The 24,165-nt window shown below is 46.7% G+C and overlaps 1 protein-coding gene across 11 annotated transcripts in view; it reads right to left on the bottom strand.

The window, feature by feature from the left end:
• ZNF740 (zinc finger protein 740) overlaps positions 1-24,165 on the bottom strand; it is a 195,305-nt gene that overhangs the window by 133,435 nt on the left and 37,705 nt on the right. For 7 of the 11 annotated variants that reach the window (XM_078687438.1, XM_078687405.1, XM_078687430.1 and 4 more), the window contains one exon: positions 16,127-16,279. In XM_078687438.1, coding sequence (XP_078543564.1) covers positions 16,127-16,279 — 153 coding nt within the window. The remainder of the gene's footprint in view (positions 1-16,126; positions 16,280-24,165) is intronic. The other 4 variants (XM_078687454.1, XM_078687472.1, XM_078687447.1 and 1 more) reach the window with 1 other exon arrangement.

Raw genomic sequence — 24,165 nt, 5'->3', positions numbered from 1 at the left:
TTGGGGGAGCAGGGGGGAGATGGTTGCATGCAAGTGCCCGGTCTTATGAGTTGATTTCTGGAGTACTTTTTCTATAGCTCAGAAACTGCACTAAATATGAGACTTATAAAACAGCAAATGCATCAAACAAAAACATGCATTACCCCAAACATACATATGCCCATAATTGGGGTGGTGTGAGCCTCTAACACTCTTGGACCCCCAATGCAACTACACCTGTTGCGCTAATGATAACTGTAGTATTGAGCAGCAGGCTACTCCTCTGCATCTTTTACCTCTTCCCCACCATGACAGACCATCACCTCGGTCCTAATGCTAGACAGGAAAATAAGCTCTCATGCCCCTTTTTTAAAGGCAGACAGTCATAATTGTGATGCAGTGGGCCCCTCAAACCCCAGGGCCCCAGTCCTGCTGCATCTGCTTCCTTAATGATAATCAGCAGTGGCTACTTACAACCCTGGCAGCAGCGCCAGCTTCACTAATGAATGAACCTTTTTAAAAACAATTAAAAAGCACTTATATTGTCCCCTTCTTTGGGGTATATCTCAGAAAAAGCTGCATCTGGCCATTTGTAAACATAAAAATGAGGCCCACTACAGTGCTCCCTATTCTGGACATTCTCTTCAATATCTATGAATCTCGCTCCTTTCATCTGTCTCTTAGACCATTACTGTGAGGCCTCAGGGATCGAGAGGATTAGGGCTCTGTATCTGAATGTAATCCTGCTGGCCTACCTGCCACCTCATGGACTCAGCTTTCACAAAAAACTGCCCCTGAATGGTTAATCTGACTTTGAGGTGCCTCTGCCTGAAAGGGAAGGGTGTGGAGGTAGTGCATAGAGTTAAAAAAAGAAACCAGACGTTAATTGATTGAGTTGCTTAAAGCCAGGGCCACTGAAATTATGAGTTTCTGCAGCAGCAGCGTTTCCACATAATTGAGTTTACCACATTTGCTACATAATCCACAATCTGCAGATTCCAACAAATGAAACTTGATTGTAGCTCACACAGAACACAATTAACTTAAAACGTGGCAAAGTGTTCCCGAGCATTGGTAGGCCCTTTGCAAAGACTGACTGGAAATCTTGTAGTTGTTTACTGCTGTATTTAGGTGTTTTATAGATTTGACACATAACCCAACATCTGCCACATCATCTGCGGATATTACCAAAAACAATAAAATGGTTCTAGGTCAAACGGTTCCAAAGTTAGTAAAAATGCTACGATGACACATGGTGGAAGGCACTTTGCAAAGCTGGCGTGGTCTTCTTTCTGTTGCTTATAGTTATATTTCAGTATTAAACTGGCCCTAATGAGGTGCAATCAATGCCCAGACAGTGTTACCAAGTTTTAAAATGAAAAAATAATGAAGCAATGCTATTTAAAAAAACGTGCTGCATAATCTGCCTATTCTGGCCGCATCAGTTACTCAACTCTGTCTCATAATTTGTCCCTCTTCTGCAGCATAATTCCAGTGGCCTTGCTTATATCCTGGACCTCAAGCTAAGCATTCTAGGTTTATTTATTTATTTATTCAAAGTTTTATATAGCGCGAACAAGATCCTTACAGATATCAGAGCGCTTCACAATGACCGGGTAGGGGCAGTAGGAATGAACAGAGGTAATGGGAGCAATGTAGTAGTCACTAACATGAAAGGATAATAATAACATATCAATATACAGTCAGGTAAACAAGTAATATAAGACGGCATAAGACATTGATCCCACTACAGAGGTGTTCAGGTACACTTTGGGTGTGTGGAAGGCTTATAACAGTGTTTTAGTATAGAGAGAGCACAGAGTGGGGGCAGCGGGAGGGTGAATCAGTGCCCCAACGTGTATCATATATTGGTCGGTAATAAGAAAGTAGCGTAATAGTGTCTCCCTCAAGTAGAGGTATAGTGCCAAAGGCCAGGTGAGCAGTGACACAAGGCAATGCAGGGTCTCTGATCCAACACCTATAGCGTTCAGGAGATCTTGGCCAGAAGGATGGTTTTCACCTCTTTCTTGAAGAGTGCAGTGGAGGAGATAAGCCTGGTTTCAGGAGGGAGCGCATTCCAGATCCTGGGTGCCATTCCTGAGAAGGAGCGCTTGTAAGTTTTCTCTTTCCGGAATCTACGGGGTTTCAGGAGTAGATTTTTTGAGCTTCTATTGGATCTCGAACCTCCTGAAATAGACAACTTTTGAGCGAGGTAGTTGGGTGCATTGTGGTGCACGGCCGCGTGTGTCATGACTGCAATTTTTAGTTGTATTCTGGCTTCAAAAGGCAGCCATTTTAGAGACTTTAAGTCCGGGGATATGTGCGAATGTTTTCTTGAGCCAGTAATGAGTCTTGCGGCAGCGTTCAGGGAGGCTCTTAAGGGTGCTGTTGTGGATAGCGGGAGTCCGCTGAGGGCCACAATTCCGTAGTCTATTCGAGGGATGACTAACGCTTGTACAGCAGTTCGGAAGTCTTCAGCAGGGAGGAAGGGTTTAATTTTCCTCAGTGTGTTGATTTGGAAATTAGCTGCTTTTGTGGCTTTGCTGACGTGCTGCTGCATGTTGAGCTTGGCGTCCAGTGTGATGCCTAGGGATTTCGCTGAGTCCACGATGGTGGGTTGGACGTTGAGTGCTGTTAGGTTGTTGAGCCATGTTTGGGTGGTTGAAATGTTCGCCGGGGGTGAGATGAGAAGGAACTCAGTTTTCAGAGCATTTAGTTTGAGGTGATTATCGGCTAGCCAAGATTGAGTGTTAATAAGCGTGGAATTCAGATGTTTGATATCTTCCGGGGAATGAAGCTTTAGGTACAGTTGTGTGTCGTCAGCGTACATATGGAATTGGACATTAGAAGCTTGGAGCAAGGTGGCGAGCGGTTCCATGACGAGGTTGAACAATGTGGGGGAGAGGGAGGATCCTTGTGGAACACCTAGATCTGCAGGCACAGGTGAAGATAGCACATTGTCAATCTTGAACTTCTGAGTCCGGTTGTGCAGGAAGGACGAAAACCATTTGAGAACCGTTCCCGATAGTCCCATTCTAGTGTTTAGCAGCTCCAGCAAGTTCTCATGTTTGACCGTGTCAAATGCTGACGAGAGGTCCAGAAGGATGAGGAGGCAGGACTCATTGCGATCAAGAATTTGGAGGGCGTCATCAATTATGTGTGTCATAGCTGTTTCCGTGCTATGTTTCGCTCGGAAGCCTGATTGATGAGAGTTGAGGAGGTCAAATTGGTCAATGTGCCTTGTTAGTTGGAGTTGGACACATTTCTCCAGCAGTTTGGCCAGGGTGGGAATATTGGTGATGGGCCGGTAATTGTTTAGGTCAGACGAATCAGCTGTAGGTTTCTTGAGTATAGGCGTCACTTGCCCCACCTTGAGGGAGTCCGGAATGGGGCCTTGTTGCAGGGAGCTGTTGATGATTTTGGTCCAGAGAGGGAGGAGCAAGGGGATGAAGTCTTTTACCGCATTAGCAGGTAGAGGGTCTGTGAGGTGATTAGAGGGCTTCAAGGTGCAGAGCAGTTTGCGGATTGCTTCTTCCGAGTAGGTATCGAAGTGCAGCCAAGATGCCTTGTTTTTAGGTTGAGTGTAAGACATTCTGGTGTTGTTGGGGAATCGACTTACGTCCAAGATGAGGTCATTTCTTATGTTGTCAGTCTTTAGCTTAAAGAAAGCAGAGAAGGCTTCACAGTGTGGGGTGTCGCTTGTTGTGCTGTTTGATTGTAGGGGTTGAGTCTTTGTTTGGGTCTTGATTAGTTCGAACAGCTTTCTTGGCCTGTTTTTTGCTTGATCCAACTGACGGCTGAAAAAGTCCGCCTTTGTGCGCTTTATTTTCCTGAAGTAGGCGTTTTTGTTCTTAAGCCTTTTGAGGTGCAGTGCTGAAGGGTCCGATCTCCAGGTGCGCTCTGCCATTCGCATAGTACGCCTGTCGTCATTGAGTCTATCATCATACCAGGGGTTAGAAGTTTTGGTGGAGACTCTCTTCAGTTGAAGTGGGGCGACTTCATTGACTACTGTGTTCATAGAGTCAAGGTAGTGGTCCATCAGTGTTTGAACATCCGAGGCACCTGAAGGGGGAAGGAGGAGATTGCCGATGTGGGGAGGCGGCAGGGTAGAGGGGTTAAGGTTCTTCATGTCCCTTTTCCAAGTTTTGGATTTGATTGGTTGAGCTGGGATAGGTTTCACTTTTTCATTGATAAAGAAGGTGATAATGTGGTGGTCAGACCAGTTGCAGGGTTCGATCGCCTCCAGCTGTGTTGAGTTCTCTTTGGCAATGATGAGATCGAGTATCGAGCCTTTGTCATGTGTTGGTCTATCGCATATTTGGGTGAGGTCAAGCTCATTAAGGAAAGTTTTGAGACTATTCACCACTGTGTCTTTCTGATCGTTCCAGTGAAGATTGAAGTCACCCAGGTAGACTTGGGTTGTCTGCCGACCGGCATTGGAAGTGATCATGTCCATGAGTTGTTGGGTGAATATGAGGTTGTCACCAGGCGGGTGATAGAAGAGATGTAAAGCACACGCTTGTTTGCCTTCGCTGGTGATGTCGAGGCAGAGGAGTTCACTGGAGGGGAAGGGGGGAGGGGTGATTTTAGTAACGGAGAGGTTGCTCCTAAACATGCAAGCAATTCCCCCGCCCGTCTTGCCAGGGGACCTGTCCAGCCTAATGATGTTATAATTGGGGGGGGACTAGTATGTCCATAATCGGGGTAGAGGCTTCAGTAAGCCAGGTTTCCGTTAGAATGGCTAGGTCCAGATCCCTAGCTAAGACGAGCTCAGCGATGTCGGAGGAGTGTCTCTGGGCCGATCTGCAATTGAGTAGGATGCATTTGAGTTTGGGAGAGAGAAGGGAGGTCGAGCCTTCTAGTGTGAGGGGGACTTTTCTGAGGTTGTTAGGGACGGAACCTCTATTATTGAGTGTTGGGAGCCTCAGATGGTTTGTAAGAATTGTGGGTATGGGGATGTGTACGTTGGACATGTGTTTTTCCGGACCTGGGCCATAAGAGTGCAGTAGAGTGCATAATTCACGGTCCGACAGTGGGTTGAGGGCACGCCGGGGGCGGTGGGCGTTAGTGCGAACGGGGATAGTCGGCCAGCGCGGGTGTCGTCGGAGGCGAGGGTATGTAGGGAGGGTGCGTCGTTTGTAGGGTAGAGGGGTGGTGGGAGGTAGACTGAGCTGGGAGGAGAGAAGCTCTTTGATTGCGTGGACATCTTTTTTGATTTGTAGCATGTCCTCTTTGACTTGCTGGAGGGTGGATAGCGTCTGGTCATCGGGTATATTGGGGATGGGGTTAGTGATGAGAGCTATTGGAGAATCGTTGAGTAGTGAGTTGGAGAGCAGGCAGGGTATCGAGGGGGTGGATATGCTAGCGTTGTCGGAGTGTTCTGCAGTGCTAAAGAGTGGGATGGCATTCAACGTGGGGGCCTTTTTGTGGGCGAGGGGTGTGGGTGAAGTAGGAGAAATGGGCGGTAGGTGGGAGGCATAGGTGGTGCCGTCAGTGGGAGACGGTGTCGGTGGGTAAAAGAGTGAGTGAAGGCTGGAGACAGTGGGGGAGATAGGAGGGTAGTGGGGGCTGAGAATAGGAGGTGGGAGAGAGGGGGATGCTAAGGTAGAGGAGACAGTATGTTCTGTATCTTTCGTTGGGAGGGTGAGAGTGTCTTTGGCAGGAGTGGGGAGGGAGCTGGGGAGGGAGGGGCGTCCGCCGTGGGGGGGATGGGAGTGGGGGGGTGGATAAGCTCCAAACGGTGGTGTGTTCAGATGGCGGCGTGTGGGTGAGTGTTATTATGTCAGGTGTAAGAGGCTCGTGGGTGGGAGTGGGGAGGGGGTTGGTGAGGGAGAGGGGTCTGCCGTGGGGGGGAAGGGAGGAGGGGGTGGATACGGCCCGGGCGATGGTGTGTTCAGATGGTGGCGTGTTGTGAGTGGGAGTTGTTAAGTCAAGTGGGAGAGGTATGGAGGTGGTGTGAGAGGGGGTACGAGGGGTCCTGTTAGAGGGGCGGCTAGTATATGATGTGTAGACGTTTGTGGCTGCTCTTGAGGAGTGCGGGGCGTTAACCGCAGGTGGGTCGTTTACTGGGGTGCTAGGGGTATAGGTGTTGTAGGTGGGGGCTGCGACGTCAGGGGTGGTAGTGCTGGTGGAGTTGTGGGTGGGGGTCCGCAGCTTGGAGAGGTGTTCTTTGAACCTGGGGAACATGTTGTCTAGCAGTTCCAGGTTCTTATCCGTGGATTGAATTAGGACAATCCCGTTATTGTAGATAGTAATGGTAGTCCTGCCAGGGAAGAGGCGGGAAGGTGTGGTAGAGAGAGTTAGGCCATGAGTTGTTTTCCTGGTGGTGGAGACGGCGAGTAGGGATAGGAACACTTTTTTCCATTGGGCTCTGCGTGGGGTGTGGAAGATGATGTCAGTATTCAGGGCTCCATTGCTTGGAGAGAAGTAGGTGTCGACAAAGGGTGTTTCAGGGTGCGATCTCAAGAAGTTATGTTTAAAACGTTTAGTGGCTTTTTTGGTGAGTGTGGGAGGGTAGATAATTCTAAAAGTGTGCGTGCCGTTGGGCTCCATTATAGAAAGGCTGTGATGTTGGGTATAGGAGAGTGGACGACAATAAAACTGTCAGCCGCTAATTCCAGTGTAAAGGAGTGACACTTGAGGGTGACCAATATGTAAGAGGTAGAAGTCAGTGCAATCCAGGGACAGCAGTGCCTAAGGTGCAGCTTACACAATGTGTCCAGTATGCGAGGTAGCAGTCAGCTTACTCCATGTACATAATATGTGAGGTAGAACCGGTTAGGTGGAGTCACATTTACACATCAGGGTGTCCGAGGTAATAGTGGTGTAGTCGGGGCGTAGAAGGTAGCTGGGTACAGCATACATGACTAGCAGCATCGTGAGGTGTCTTACATCGAAGAACCCACACATAAATGCGGTAGCGAACAGTGAGTGATAGGGATAAGGGAGATATAGGTGCAGCTTACCGCATATATAGTATGAGAATAGCGCTAGATTATTAATGAATTACTGAGTCCGATAAATGTGCAAGCAATTTACAGCAATAGCAAATACGACAGTAGAATATGAGAATATGAGGTAGCAATCAGTGCACTGTCAGCGAGTAATAGTGAAGATGGGTGTATATTGCCCAAGATGTAGGGTACCAGTGGTAGTATAGTACTGCACTAGAAGGCGGATCATTATGCACATCAGGAGCTCTAGGTTACATGAAATGTAAAAAACAATAGTATTAAATGTCGCAGTAAGAGACAAACATTTAAAAACACAAAATAAAATCTGCAGTAAAATACAGACACTAAGGGACACCTAGGTTTAACTATAGGGCTAAGTGAGGCTACATAGAGTGGTACATAGGTTACATAAAATGTAAAAATGTAAAATACAGTAGTAAAAAGTGCCGCAGTGATAGACAGACACTTAAAAACACAAAATCAAAGCCGCAGTAAAATACAGACACTTAGGAGCACATAGGTTTAAATATAGGGCTAAGTGAGGACCTTGGTACCGATAGTGAGTAATAGTCGGCAATAGTCGGCAGGACTAGTCCATGATGGCCGCCAGAGAGAGCAGGAATAGTGTTTAAAGATGGCCACCAAGTAGGGAGGATGTAGTCATTAGTCATCTTTTAGTTGTTGCTGTTTTTGGTAGCCGGGCAGAGCAGTTTCACATTCCGTTCCGGCTGTCTCAGGGTCCTGCATACCAAGGGAGTCTTATCTCTAGATTGTTATCTGAAGAAGGGTTGCTGAGGGGCCTCGTGTGTTCAGGCGGGGGTAGAGTGTTCAGTTCAGTTTAGTTTATGGCCCCGGCCATTTTGAAGACAATAAGTTTTATTTTATATAGGATGTATCAATAACCCATATCGTAACTTATCCAACAAAAGTATTGGGGCACAAACAATACCTTAGTCCACCTTCCCTTAGGTGTGTTCTCTGCACGTCCAGCCGCCGGGGCAAATACGTCCATAATTGCCAGCGTTTGCGAAACACAAGCAGTGGAGCCCAGATCGACAGGCTCACCGGCCGTCACTGCTCCAGAGTATTGCATCCACGCAGCCCTTTCCAAAGGTAGGCGTGAGCGTGCACAGGTTCCGGCAGTTCAGGGCAGACCTTAAGGGCATATTCTTCCTCCATGCCTGGCTCGCCCTTAGACGCTTGATGACCGGTGTGTAAGGGGGTGTGTGAGGGAGAGCCGTGTCAGATCCCTACGTCCTCACCCCCACTCCTAGGGCGAGGGCGGTTGCAGACGGAGGACGAGCTCCCCTTCCCCTTGCCGGGACACGCCGCTCACAACCCGCGGGGATCCGTCAGGTGAGCCCAGCCTCTCGCCCACTCTCCGCCAGTCCGCCCGTCCTGCAGCTCCCCGACCAGGTGTCGATGCAGAGAGGCGCCGGGGACAGACCAGCCGAGCTGGATTTTGTCAAGCAGATGCTCAAAACGCAGACAGTGTTACTCTTGCCGTACTCAGCAAGCCAATCAAGCACAGCAATCAATTTAGAGTTATTTCATAGAAATGTTGAACGCTGTACATAAATCATCTCCTTTAAGCCCCTCAAAGCCTGCAGGGGTGGAAGCGTGGCGGAGACACTCTTCTCGGGTCTGCCAGACCCCGGTGTGCCCTCGGGTCCGTTTCAGCCACGGGCGTCTCTCTCGTGAACAGCTCAGCGTTCGGCAAGCGGTGCGGGACCCCAGCGATGCCGCCACAGCCTCCTCAGCTCCGGCGGAGATGGACCTGGTCACGGCGATCTCAGCGGTGGAGTCCTCACCGGTGCGGTCGCGGGAGCCAAGCGACGCCTCCACGGGAACCCGGACTTCAGCTGCTCCGATGTCCAGCGTCGAGCAGCAACCCTCTCCACAGCTCGCTACACCATCCAGGGCTCCGCTGCGGTTTCTGGTGAGTAATTTTTCAATCCAGTTACTTGCAGTAAAGCCTGTTACTTGTATTAAATCCAGTTACTTGTTTTAGCCCTGCGCAGATGGGTGCTGTCCGGGATAAATCCATAAAAGGATCCCAGGCACTAGGAGCTCCGGACTGGAGCTCTTACCAGGCGGCCATCTTGCTATTTTCTTTGTTTGTGTGAGGTACAGGCACTCGCCAAGTCTAGAACTAGGCCCGGTAGCTCTCAGGCACCTATGACATGCCTACCGAATGTTAGAACTACCCACTCTTTGATGTGCACATTCTAAATGTTAATAACGTTTTTGAAACAAACAAAAAAGATTAACTCTACATTCCATTATATATTATGACAACCGTGAATCGAGACAAGTGAAAGCAGCAATCCCTTCTTGTGCTCAAAACCAAGACATTGACCAGCAAGGCTCATCCTCGTGAAACACAACCAAAAGCTTCAAAAAATAAACGAGGGAAAACGCAAAGTACAAAAGTTGCATTTATTACTGCCCAGTTACGCACATTCAAACAACCTCTCAAACAAATATAGTTTTCACTAGGACAAAACCACCACAAACTGATTTCACATTAAAAATTTGTGCAGCCTTTCCTTATTGAAACATAGAGAAAATACATGTTTCAGGCAAAATAAGTCTGACCATTCATAATTACACAAATTGCAAACACCGCAAAAGTGGTGCCTCTATTTTTGTTGAGGGTCTTTCATTGACCATAGCTTTTTTGATATGTCTATAACTCATTATATATCATTATAACTTACTTAAAATTATGTACGGGGTCAATAAACAAGCTCATGCGGTTTCAGACCCATTTCTTCATTTCACTCTCGTGCAAAAACCTTCATGTAACATGAACTTATCAATGCCTCTTCATCTATGCAGCATTAGGTGAGCAGAAAGATGAGCAACGGTGAAGGTAGATTTGACGTGTTTCTGCACCAGTGAAATGTTCTGTGTCCCAACCCCTGTTGGGTTTCACTTGTGTTGTGCTTAATACAATGCTATTCCAATTTGGGACATTTGTGCGCCCTAGAGTTCTTCTACTACGTCCGTTTAATAAAACATTACCAATATTTCAAGGGAGTTTCAAAGTCTGTTCAGGAACGGTCTTTAAAGGCTAATTGTGAACAGAAAGCTATGCAACGCCCAGGTTTCCTGGCGACACCTTCCTTTGCAGCATAAATCATTGCCCCCCCCAACCAAGTATCTGCATATTTAAATAAACCTTAATTGAAATTAGTGGCATGAATAATAGATGAAAACTAAACGTGAAGAAAGAACGAGCATTTGCAATGCAACAGGTCTCGCATTTATGCGAGTTTGAGCTATTGGCATTGTAAATGGCAATGTTTTGGTTTTCAAAACATAAATAAAAGACATTGCTATTTACAATGCCGGTAGCTTAAATTCCGGCAAATGCCAGACCTATAGTGTTCCAAATGCTTGTAGTAATCTCTTTGACCCTGCCTGCCACACTCAGTGACCCCTGCCCCCAGGGCACTCAAATCACACTTGGAATAAATGAAGACAGCCTGGAAATGCAGCAAGTAAACAAAGCTTGCACTTCCAGGCCATCTTCATTTACATATACTTGGAGAGGCATCTGCGCCCCCCTGGGAACCCATCCACGCCCCCCCCAGGGGGGCGCGCCCCACAGTTTGAAGACCTCTGCACTAGAGGATAGGCATAATCACATACTTTGAAACAAAATAGGGTTCATCATTCACAGTATTGTTTTTATTACACCCAGAAGTGATATTTATCTTGCTCACTTGTTCTATTTATGTATGTGAAGTACTGTAAAGTGACCCAACAATCTCCAAAAGTGCAATAAGGAAAATGCTACTTACCCAGTATGCATCTGTTCTTGGCACAGAGAGATGTAGAGTTATGCTGTGCATAGATCGCCAACTAGTGTTGGGTCCGGATGTTTGCACTTTGTTTTTCTCCAAAGAAGTCTTTCCAGTCACGAGGTAGGTGACTCCTCCTTTTGGTGATACTGCGCATGGGCATTGACTCCATTGTTAGATTGTTTATCCCGCAGAAGGTGATAATGGAGTTCGCAAGAGTAGTAAAAAGAGATGTCCATTAATGCATGTATCGAAGTAAGATGTTACTGCAACAGGTATTGGTTCCCGGGGAGGAGGGTGGGAGCATAGGACTCGACAGCTCCATATGCCAGGAACAGATGCCTACTGGGTAAGTAGCATTTTCCGTTCGAGGCATATGAGCGGTAGATCATATGCTGTGCATAGACTATATAGTAGTTATCTCCCAAAGCGATGGCTAACCTGTATCTGTTGCAGTGGTCTGAAATAGTGTACGTAAAATTGCCAGGCCCACTCTAGCTTGTTGTCTTGCTAACACATCTACACAATACTGTTTTGTGAATGTGTGCGGTGTAAACCATGTTGTAGCTTTGCATACGTCATCTATGGGTATATTTCCTAAGAATGCCATAGAAGCCCCCAGTTTGCGTGTAGAGTGTGCTCTAGGGGGAACTGTTAACGTTAGTTTTGCATATCATACTTGAATGCACGTGACTATCCACCTTGCAATACCTGATTGGGTGTAAGACGTAGTTTTTGTTGAGGAACTACTGAGAGTTCCAATAGGGTTGTGAACCAAGTTTGACGTGCCCATGCGGGAGCAACTAGGAATCAATCACGGCATTTGTATAGCGCGCTACTCACCCGGGAGGGTCTCAAGGCACTGGGGGAGAGGGTTACGTCACTGATCGAACAGCCAGGTCTTGAGCTGCTTCCTGAAGGAGAGGTGGTCCTGGGTCAGCCGAAGGTGGATGGGGAGGGAGTTCCAAGTCTTGGCTGCCAGGTAGGAGAAGGATCTTCCTCCGGCGGTGGCTCGGCGGATGCGTGGTACGGAGGAGAGGGCGTGGCTGGTCGATCGTAGCTGGCGGGTGGGCGTGTAGAAGGTCAGGCGGTCGTTGAGGTACTTTGAGCCCAGGTCGTGGAGAGCCTTGTGTGCGTGGGTGAGGACACTCGTTTGACCACTAATGGAATGAGTGGGAGAGGCGGAAAAGCATAAGCAAATATCCCTGACCAATTCTTCCATAGTGCCTTGCCTTGACAATGGGTGTGGATACCTGGGCATGAAGTTTCAGCATTTTGCGTTTAGATGTGTGCCGAACAGGTCTATGTGTGGGAATCCCCACATTTGGAAGAATGGGAGGAGAACTTGAGGGTGTATTTCCCATTCGTGGATTTGCGGTGTCTGACGACTGAGCAAATTTGCCATCTGACTGTCTACTCCTGGAAGGTGTTGTGCTAGGAGATATATTTCCAGATGGTCTGTGCTAGCTGTGACAGCTGGAGAGAGTGTGTCCCTCCCTGTTTTTGTATGTAGTACATGGCTGTCATGTCTGTATGAAAACACAGTCTTACGTACTACCTGAACTTGAAATACTTTTAGCACCAGAAAAAAAAAAATCGCTTGCAGCTCTAGATGATTTACATGAGGCTGTTTCTGCTGCAAGCTCCAGATGCCTTGAATCTTGTGGGTTTGGAGATGCGCTCCCCCACCTTTCAGTACTATCTGTGGAACCAGGTCGCTGAAGGGCCGCCCTTTTAAAAGGTTTTGTGTGTGCCACCACTGCAGAGAGCGATGGGTGCGACCGTCTACCAACACTAGATCCGATAACGGACCGTGAGCTTGGTTCCACTGACGTGCTAAGCATTCTTGTAGGGGACGCATCTGAAGTCTTGCGTAGAGGACTATAAAATGCAAGACGTCATCATTCCCAGTAAGTAACTGCATGAACACTCGAGCTGGTAAGGAGTGTTGAGGCTGAAACTGAGATATCAGGGTTTGTATATTCCGGACTCTGTCTGGAGTGGAGTATTCTAGAACTTTGTGTGTGTTTATAGTAGCTTCTAGATATGCTTGCAAAGTGGATGGTTGGAGATGGGATTTGGACAGATTTACTGTGAATCCTAGGTCATGGAGCAATTGCACAGTTTTCTGTGTGTGGGGTGGACAGCGGTTGTGCGAGCTGGCCTTTATGAGCCAGTCGTCCAAGTATGGGAAGATATGAATAGGTGGTCTTAGATGGGCTGCGACTACTGCCAAGCATTTTGTGAAAACCCTGGGCTCTGTTGTTACTCCGAATGGGAGGACTTTGAATTGATGGTGCGGACCTGCTACCACAAACCCGAGGTATTTGCGGTGCGTAGGGTGTATTGGAATAAGAAAGTAGGCATCCTTTAAATCCAGAATTGAGAGAATGTTGCATTGATGAAGAAGGGGAAGCAAATGTTGTAGTGTTCCCATATGAACGACGTCCTTTTTGGGAATTAGAAAGTTCAGGGAGTACACCCCTGCTCCCTGGTATGGTATAGGGACTGGGTCTATTGCACCTTTCTGCAACAAAGAGAGAACCTCTTTCTTTAAAAGGGTTAGATGTTCTTGTGATACGAGGTGTGACCTTGGAGGAATGTTCGGTGGAGTGCTTGTAAGCTCCAGGCAATAACCAGATTGGATAATTTGTAGAACCCATTTGTCTGATTTAATCGCATTCCAAATGGGTAGAAATTGGGAAAGACGTCCCCCGACAAGAGTGGAATCGTCGTTGGTATGGAAAGGAAGTCACGGTTTGGTGCTTGCAGGGGAAGTGCGTGTTGAGTTACCTCTGCCCCTTCCCTTGCCGTTGTTTCCTCTATATCCACCTCTAAAATAACCTCTTGAAGAGGGGGACTGATTGTTGCCCTTGTAAGAGGAGTAGAGATTGTCTGTAGACACATTTTTGGAGCCACCCCTGTAAAATGAGAGACTAAAGGATCCACTGTTGGAAGGTGGTTGTAAGGCCCCCATGGACTTAGCAACCTCAGTATCCTTTTTCATCTTTTCTAGTGATGAATATACAACTGGACCAAAGAGGTGTTCATTGTCAAAGGGTTGATTAAGAATAGAGGCTTGTACCTCAGGCTTGAATCCTGAAATTCTTAACCAAGGAGTTCTACAGAGCAGTACACTATTGTTTACTGTCCGAGCTGTTTGTGCCTGATCTAGAGCACACCTGACAGAGGCATTAGTTATTCATATACCCTCTTGAATAAGGGCACTAGCTCTAGACTTATGCTCATCAGGAAGAAATTCAATGAGCTTTCCAAGCTCATCATAATGAGCTCTATCATACCTTGCCAGTAGTGCTTGAGCATTGGCAATCCGCCAATGATGAGCTGCTTGTGACGTTACCCTTTTGCCCGAAGCATCAATTAATTTGGACTCCTCAGGAGGAGGGGCTCTCCTGTTTGTGAATTAACTCTTTTACGAGCGTTGGACACTACCAGAGAGTCCAAGGGTAACTGGCCATTGATATATACAGGGCCATTAGGTGTATATTTGTACTTTTTCTCTACCCTGGGAGTGATGATTTAGCTCTTACAAGGTCTTTAAAGAGGTCATCAGTATGTTTAAGCATACCCTTTAACATTGGTAATGTTTGTGTAGCCCTTTGAGATGAACTTAGTGTGTCAAACAAAGAACCCTCCTCTAAAGCCTCTTTATGAATCTCTACACCATGATATTGTGCAGCTCTGTTAACGAGCTCAATATATCCAATATGATCATCTGGAAGAGAAGTTCTGGGTGGATGTAGGTCGGGGTCATTATCAGGTTGAGGGTCAGCATTATAATTATCCCATGGGTCAGTATCCTGTGGTGTGGAGTCATCTATATCCACATCCCCTGTATCCTGTGGGTCAGGTGATGGTGGTGTAGGAGAATTTGTAGGTGTAATGAGTAAATTTGGATCAATGGATGAAAAAGGTGGAATGTATGGTGGAGAAGGGTTAGAACCCACAGTTTTCCTTTTTAGAGGAACCTGGTAGTCTTCCTGTAAGTCCATTTTCCTCTTCTCAGTAAGTTTGGCATGAAACTGTCCAGTTTCTGGATTAATCACAATCTCCTTCTGTTTCGGATCCAAAGGAGGCTCTTTAGTTGAAGTACTTTCTTTAGACGCCGGTTTTGGTGTCGAAAGTTTCCGCCCCTAAGAATTAGCCTTATAGGCCAGTGGCACGAAAACCAGAAGGTGTTTGAATTTCAATGCCGAAGGTTTCGGGTTGGCACCGGCATGGGGAAGAGTAGAGCCCAAACCGGAATGCTGTTTATGTTTCGGCGCCTAGCTCGAAGGCAGGGTGCTCCTTAACTTCTCTCGGTACCGTAGCCTTTTTATGGAGGAGATGGTAGGGAAAGGAAGTCTCTTTACTCACGATCCGTTGTCCCATTGTGAGGTATTCGGCATCGGAGTTGGCTTCAGACACGAAGAAGTGTTCCTCCTCCATTTTGGCTTCCTGCGCTTGTGATTATTGTTGTTCGAACTAGTCTCCAAGGAGATCCAGCACGAGCCACTTTGCCTGTATATTTCGTGACGTCGAGCCGGACGGTCACGGAGCGTCTTCTTCGATCGAAACGACTGACACGCGATGCAGTCCTTTTTGTCGTGCTCCAGTGATAGGCAAAGGTTGCACACTTTGTGCAAGTCGGTGCGCGGAAACTTAGTGCGACACCCTGGACAGAACTTGAATGGAGTCTGTTCCATCGACTGCTACCGACCCCAGCGCAGGTAGGCCCAACGGCCTTCCACAAATCTTCAAAATCGAAGGTTTCCGACTGTAAACGATATGCAGAGAATGGGGAATGCAATCAATAAACAATACCATCGAGGGTAGTGGATTGCGCGTCAAAAGGGGGCCCGAAGAAACGGTGCCGAACCAGAGCACAACAATTCACATCTGAACCCGATGGCGGAAAAAACAATCTAACAATTGAGTCGATGCCCATGCACACTTTCACCGAAAGGAGGAGTCACCTACCTCGTGACTGGAAAGACTTCTTCAAAGAAAAACAAACTGCAAACATCCGGACACAACACTAGATGGCGATCTCGCACAGCATTTGATCTACAGCTCATATGCCTCCAACACAGTTACAAAAAAAAAAGTGACCCAATACTCAAGAATGCGCATTTTGCATTATAATGAATTCTGCTTAATAAAGGAACACAAACATACTAAAACAATAGCCTCTAGCTGGGGGCAAAATATAGTTTTGTACAGTCTGAGGTGTTTGCTTCGGTTGTGAATAGGGGCTAAAAGCAGATTTAAGTTTTTTTAATTCAAAAGGCTAGTATGGACAGGGGTCACAAATGTTGTTTACATTTATTCAACAGGAGGACAAGAGACAAAAAGAAAGAATGCATAATCGAAACCCTCTCCTACCCGTGGTGCATAACTCAGACTCAAGGGGAAGTTGCTACCATCTCGCCTCCCAGAATGGTTGCTCAGGCGAGCGTTCAGCATGCTCATCTTCCTGCTGGCCGCAGTATGTATCATGCTCATACCAGGAAACATATCGCCACTCAGGAGACTGCTCTACAAAAAACAAAGCAAAGACAACACATAATATAATCCAATGAGGCAGAGATGAAATTTAGGGCAGGACCTGCATTGGAGATAAGATAAGTGCAACTTTCTGTTCATAAAGAAAAGGCTATTAAATACGAAAATGGTACTCTCTGTAATGAATGTGGAGAGGAGACACTAAAAAAAATTCAAATTTCTCATTTTCAAAATACATCGTTTAAGGACTTAAGAACTTTGCTTTAAAACATGAAAGAAATGTTACATACGTGGGATCCTAGTTCTGCATTGTAGGTATGCTCACTGAAATTATGAATGCAGAATAGTCCAGTCTAATGCAGGAACCCCAGAACATTATGATGTATACATTATAATTAGATGGTCCACACTACTCTTGCAAAGGCGCTAAAGTGCTTTTCGGCAAGTACCACACTACTCCAGAACCAAAGATAAAATATTTTTTTGTTAGTACATCAGTAATTTATTTTCGTCTGCCTGGGTACTAGTAGTGGAAATTGTGTTAGTAATTAGCTAAAATCGTTTTATTACATTGACAGCCGAGGGAGGGGTGTTCATGACTTTAGTGAGAATGCAGAACTTCAATTACAATTAAGTAACATTTAGTTTTGCATCGTAGGACAATCACTGATAGTCATGAACATAGAACAGATTACAAACATACCCCTACTTTGTGGCTGACAATGCAAATAACTAAAATACATATACACAAGTAAGATACCCAAAAAACACTAAGAAAAAAATCTCTGGGGGTAGGCTAATTAAATGCATTTCTTAAAATTGCTTAACCCATTAAAGTATCTGTTTTGGAATCTTCATCTAGACGGTAATGTTTAGTGACTGTACGAAAGGATTTCTGAATTTCTGCTTTAGATATTCCTGAACAGTGAACATTTTTTTTAGAAATTTATAGAGCGCGCAGCTACCTCCCACGGAGGTGTCCAGGCGCTAAGGCAGTCGAAACACATGGAGCACACAAGGATTAGGAATGGTTGAAGAGCCAGGTTTTTAGAGCTTGCATGAAGGCTGATTCTGGTTCCATCAATCAGGGAGGGAGCGGCATGGCATTCCAAAATTTGGTGGTCCTAACCGCGAATGCTCTGCCGCCTACCCTCACCTTACCTTACGATGGACAGGCAGTCCTGAGGAATCTAACAGCTGCATCATTCTTCGTAGAAGAATCCAGGCAGTAGTGCTTCGTGAAGGTATACGTACTGCTCCACGTCGCTGCCCTGCAGATGTCCTTGATAGGGACTGCTGAAAATAGAGCCACTGACGATGCCACTGATCTTGTGGAATGTGCATGCACTCTTCTTTCAAGCGGTTTGCCCGCTTGTTGATGACAGAACCGAATAGCACTGGAGATCCAGCGAGAAATGCTGTGTTTGGACAGCGGAAATCCCTTCCGCGGGGCACTGTAGGAAACAAATAGTTGTGAGGATTTCCTAAAAGGTTTTGTGCGCTCCAAATAGAACTTTAGACACCTCTGAACGTCCAAAGAATGTAAGGACCTCTCTGCTGGAGTAGTAGGTCGATGGAAAAAAAAAAATAAAGTACTTCAAAATCACGGTTCATTCAGATGGAACCTTCGGGATGAACTTTGGATTCGTCCGTAGGATCAGGACATCCCGCTTGAATTGCAGGAAAGGCTCCACGATTGTCAGTGCCTGGAGCTCGCTAATCCTTCTGGCCGATGTCAATGCCAACAGAAGAGCTAGCTTCCAAGATAGGAATTTAAGGTCCGTTTTGTGAATGGGTTCAAACGGTGCTCTCATTAGCTGAGCTAAGACCAAATTAAGTTGCCAGACTGGTGGAGGAGGACGGACTGGAGGAAAAACCCTGAACAGGCCTTTCAAGAACTGCTTGACATTGCTAGCGGACCAATGCGAAGGACCTGAAGACGTCCGTCTGAAACTTGAGATGGCTGCCAGATGAACTTTAACAGAAGAATGAGCCAATCCAGATTTAGCTAGCGACAGAAGATATGGCAAAATCTGATGCGGAGCTGAAGTGTAAGGGTGAAGATGTTGTTTGACACCAGAGGCAGAACCTTTTCCACTTTGCTCTATAAGTTCTGTTCGTACTTGGCGCTCGAGCTTGAGACAAGATGTCCCTCACTCCTTGGTGAGGGTCAGATTCTGGAATTCCCTGTGCTCAGGAGCCACGTTGTCAAGTGAAGTGAGCTCGGGTCCGGATGGAGCACTTGACCCGGAGACCTCGTCAACAGAGAAGGAACCGGTTGCAGGCGAATTGGATGGTCCTGAGAGAGCAGGAGGAGTTCTGTGTACCAGAACTGGCGGGGCCACGCCGGTGCAATCAAGATCATTCTGCACGGCTCCGCCTTGATTTTCCTGATCAACCTCGGGATCAACGGCTCCGCCTTGATTTTCCTGATCAACCTCGGGATCAGGGGTATCGGAGGAAAAGCGTAAAAGAATGCGCCGTACCAGGCAATCGAAAGCGCGTTCCCCAAGGACCCCGGATGGTGATCCCTGCTTGCATAGTATCGGCATTTGGTGCTCTCCAGAGTTGCAAACAGGTCTATAGTCGGGGTTCCCCAGACCGAGAACACTTCCTCCAGAATGGTTTGGTCTAATTCCCATTTGTGACTGATCGACTTCTGACGACTCCGCGCATCCGCCGTTATATTGAGCGAACCTGCGAGGTGTTCTGCTGTCAGAGCAATATTGTGAAGAATCGCCCAATCCCAAATCACTTGAGCTTCTTTGGAGAGAATCTGGGTTCTTGTCCCGCCCTGCTTGTTGATATAGTGCATGGCCGTTGTGTTGTCCGTCCGGACCAGCACTGAACGATTCTGAATTTGTGGCAGAAAAGCCTGCAAGGCTAATCGAATGGCTTTGAGTTCTAACAGGTTGATGTGGCACTTGCGTTGAACTGGATCCCAGTGACCACTCACGTGCAGTTCCTGGAGCACAGCTCCCCAGCCTTCTAACGAGGCGTCCGTGGTGATAACCATGGGAGACGGAGGAAGTGTGAATGTTAACCCCTTCGCGATGTTGTCCTTCACCAACCACCAGTCACATGCTATTTTCATTGCTGGTGTCACCGTAACCCTGTCGTCGAAAGAACCATAAGCCTGGCACCATTGCTTGTCGAGCTGCTCTTGCAGAGGACGCATTCGTAGCCTGCAATGTGGAATCAATGGTATGCAGGATGAGATCGATCCGAGCAGGGACTTGTAGAGCTGTACTGACAGGGATTCCCTCTTTAGCAAGAGGCGAGCCGATAGCATCAATTTGTTTTGACGTTCCTCCGTTGGATAGGCTTTGCAGCGTTTCGTGTCCAGAATGGATCTCAGAAACCTTGCTGCCCTGCATGGTTGAAGTACCGATTTGTCCTTGTTGAGCTGAAGGCCCAGGTGGTTGAATAGTTGGATGCAGGTCGAAATGGCCTTGGAAGTTCCCTGTAAAGATGGAGCCTTGACCAGCCAGTCGTCCAGGTAGGGAAAAACTTCCAGAGATTGTTTCCTGAGGAATGCTGCCACCGGAGCCAACACCTTTGTAAATATCCTTGGTGCAGACCGGAGGCCAAAAGGAAGTACTTTGAACTGAAAATGGCTCTTGCCTACTGTGAAGCGCAAGTATTGTCTCTGAGCTGGATGGATCGGCACATGGAAATAAGCATCCTCTAAATCCAGAGTCGCCATGTAGTCTCCTGGATTTAGCAAAGGAAGAATATCCTTGAGAGTGACCATCCTGAAGGATAGCTTGATGAGATAGGTGTTGAGCTCCCGTAGATTTAATATGGGGCGCCATTTTTCTGTTGTCTTGCAAACCAGAAGCACCTGGAATAAAACCCTTTCCCCCTTTGTGAAAGAGGTACGGGTTCTATTGCCCCCTTGATGAAAAGCTGGTGGGCTTCGAGACGTAGCAGGCCCAGATGTTTCGACTCGTTGGCGCCTGGAGCTCTGTTTGGAGGAAGATGTTGAAACTCCAACGTGTGGCCACTCTGAATGATATTTAGGACCCACTGGTCTGATGTAATAACCTTCCAACTGCTTAGACATTGAGAAATCCAGCCCCCCACTGATGTCATCGGAGGGGTAGGAACAGTAGAAAGAGCCGAGAGGCCGCTATTGTTGTTTGGAGTTGTCCCGTCCTTGGCGACCTCGATGCCCCCTCTGCGGTTGGCGAGAGAAAGACGACGACTGGCCTCGGCGTTGATTGGAGTATTGGGGCTTGTAAGTTTGGGAGGATTGAGAGTATGAAGAGTACCGCTGTTGGTTTCCACCTCTGTATGAGGAAAAACCTCTGCCTCTCGCACCTCTGAATGGAACTTTACGGTAATTCTAAGACCCAGAGGACTTTGCCGTGTCCGTGTCCTTTTTGATGCCTTGAAGGGCTTCATCCACATGCTTCCCGAAAAGCATGTCTCCATCGTATGGCAAATCCAAGATTTTGTTCTGGACCTCCTGGCGAAACCAGGTTGCTCGCAGCCAGCCCTGGCGTCTTAACACAGCCGAACCCGACAGGGCACGAAAAGCAGTAGTAGCTATGTCCATAGCACAATCAATCACCTCCGAAGAGGAACGCTCTCCTTCCATCAGAACCTTCCTGGCCTCATCTTTCGCAGCCTCTGGAAGCTGATCCACAAATGGGGATAAATCGCACCACATCTGGCGATCATACCTGCCCAAGATGGCAAGAGCATTAGCAGCTCGAACTAAGACACTGGCCATAGTAGAGAATCTTTTGCCCACATTGTCCAGACGTCTCCCTTCTTTGTCTGGCGGTGCTGTAAGTGGAGTCGATGGGTTTTTAGGCTTACTTTGCGCCGCTTGGGAAATTACAGAATCCGGTTTTGGTTGTCCAAGTAGGCAAGCTGGACTGCCCTCTGGTGCTTTATACTTCTTCTCCAGCCGGGGAAGAACAGGGATGACTGTTGCCGGATTTTGCATGACTTTAATACCTTCTGACCATACGTGTTCTATTATTGGGATTGACCGAATGGACTTTTTATAAGGTTCTTTGAAGTCATAAAGGAAGCAGTCTGTCTGAACAGTAGTAAATCTTATAACACCATCTTTATCAAGACTTTATTAGTAACTCTCAATTCAGTTTTAACTGGAACCTTTAAAAACACCTGTATAATAAAACATAAATGTCCTTATTCGGTACTGCTATTTAGATTTAGAGATACAATTATTTTTTTTAAACGTTCCTTACGAAGTGCATCACAGTAAAAGATAGATCCAACTAATTCCACTAATGATTACATATCCCAGGATATTAGACCAGACTATACCCCTCAGGAGCTGATGCGGACTATGACTTAACAGTTTTATATGACACCCTGAGCCAGGATTCAGCTGGTTCAACATCCTTCGCCCTCAGGGAATGGTGGGCTCCTCACCTGCCCACGGAGCTGACGAGCCTTGTTTGGCAGAGATGGCTTAATTCACAGAACGGTACAAAAAGGGGTGGTGATGGACGGAGCATATGAGCCAATCAAACACTCACACCCAGTCAACAGATCTGGGTTTAATCCATCACCGTTCTTTAGCCCACTCTGCCACCCCAGTTCAGACATGGCCATATGCAAATCAGTCTGACCCTGTGCCTCATGGGAACAGTCCAGCCCGAAATTCACAGACCACCCGATTCCAGTATACACAGTTCAATTACCTACACCACACACACCTCTCTCCAGACAAAATAGTCAAGATGTACCTGGGGGTAATGCATGCTGCCCCAGATGTAATCGGGATACAGCTGACTTTTTTTCACAGGCATGTCCAGTGATCTCAGATTACTGGCAGGCGGTGACATCTTGTATCTCAGCTGTTCCAAACTCCATTTTGCTGTGTGACCCCCACATGCTGTCTTCTTCATACAGGTACGCTAACCAAAAAGACTAAACAAGTGCTGTGCTCCCAGAACCTGGCGCTGATCTTAGCAAAACTACGCACTGCCATGACCTGGAAGTAGGATATACAACAGTGAGCAACCCAAAATACCCTTGAGGGCTTGGGTGATTATGTGAAGGGGTAAAGGTGCCTTCAAGGGAATTTATTTGAATAACGATTGATAATTCAAGTTTAACTGAGAAGGATAACTTAATAATCCTAAAGAAATTAATTAGTCTAGAATCAAATAACCATTATGCAAACACAAAAAGGATACATGAATCACAAACACAAAGGTGTATAGGAAAATAGAATTTATCTGATAGTAAAAAAGTTAGTTTCATATACAGATACATATAATTTGAGTTAATTAGGTCTGCAGGTACACAAACAATGTATTAATGAATAACTCAACAGAACCTAAAACACCTATCCACAAAACTAGTGTATATCATAGAATATGGAAAAGGTGGAGGTCGACGTTTCGGTCTCCTAGAGAGTGATTAGCGAGACCATCTTCAGGACTGATGTCAATTGGGAACTGTATAATAACCAATGTAATCTGAATCAGCGAAAGGCCACACCGATAGACTTTCAATTTCAGTGGTAGCGATGATCAAAGGGCCAGGTACATCCAAACTAAAGGTCAAGGCCCATAGAGTAGGAAGTCTTATGGATTTCAAAACGCGTGATGGAAAGAAGTAATTAAAAAAACCTAGAAGTCCACTATTGATGTTAATGCGCCGAAAGTAGTGCACTGCGTTGTTGAATACGGCTGCCGAATGTGAATCTCAGTTATGGACTGTCGTGAAGAATCACGTGAAACTCCAGAGTAGTTAATCTAATTCGTCGTCTTGTCTTTGGGGTCGCCTACAGAAGTCAAGTTCATATCCCGGGGGCAGAAGAAGACCTGGAAGTGACATCCGCCCCTGTCATTTAACATAGCAGACCGATGTAGTTCTGGGCATTAACAGAACTTCCCATTAGATCTGATACCCGAGAAAGGGATGGGAAGTGTAACCTTATATAACAACGGGTTGATTAGATCGCCAATTTGAATACGTTGTTGTCCCCTGGTCATTGGGATTCGCTGTACAGATTCCAGGATCCCTTAATCTCCTTTAGCATAATTGTATCGCACTGAGTGTACATGTGTGGAGGGGACAGCGGAAGATGATGGAGGAGGACGACATTCCTGAGCTCGATTTGTTTTTATTATTTCTGAAGATTGGATTTTCTCTATTTCTCCCCTTTGTACTTGTAATTGGGTATTTGTAAAGCGCACGGCTACTCCACGGAGTGTCCCGGAGCTAACAACCACGGAAACAGGCAGAAAGAACACACGGCTTCAGGCTAGTGCTGCTGTTGAAATAGCCAAGTCTTTAATTTCCTCCTGAACACACCTGAGTCAGAGGTCTGTCTAAGAGAAATTGGAAGACCGTTCCACAAGCGGGATGCCACTACTTGAAGAGCGGCCACCCATGCGAGAACAGGAGAACCCAGGAATGGTCATCAGGTACTGCAATGAGGACCTCAATGTCCGTTGAGGGGCGTAGTGCTGTATCCTTTCCCTAATGTAATGGGCCCCTGAGTTGTGTAAGGCTTAAAGACCAAGGTGAGAGCCTTAAACTGGACCCTCTTACGCACCAGAAGCCAATGGAGAGATTTTAAGTTCGGGGGTCATATGATCCCTGTGTCCTATCATCAGAATAGCTCTGGCCTCCGCATTCTGAATCACCTGCAGGCGGCTCAGAAGATATTTCGGTAAGCCTAAATATAGGACATTTGCATAGTCCAGCCTTGATGCAATAAGGACCTGAACTATCGTCTTTCTGAGGGAGACCGGGAGCAGGGCGAGGAAGTTCCTCAGCATTTTTAAAACCCAAAGCAGGTGCCGGTAAGTTTGAATTGTCGGAGTCCAACTTCACCTGAGGTTTTTTTACTGTGGTAACAGAGCACTTCGGGCGGGATATGTCCAGTGGCCACCAATGGCGCCACTCTACACTCAAATTGG

Source organism: Lissotriton helveticus, chromosome 1_1, assembly GCF_964261635.1.
Source record: "Lissotriton helveticus chromosome 1_1, aLisHel1.1, whole genome shotgun sequence".
NCBI classification, from domain to species: Eukaryota; Metazoa; Chordata; class Amphibia; order Caudata; family Salamandridae; genus Lissotriton; species Lissotriton helveticus.
Note: the sequence above shows the minus strand (reverse complement) of the source record. Positions and strands in the feature narration are given on the sequence as shown.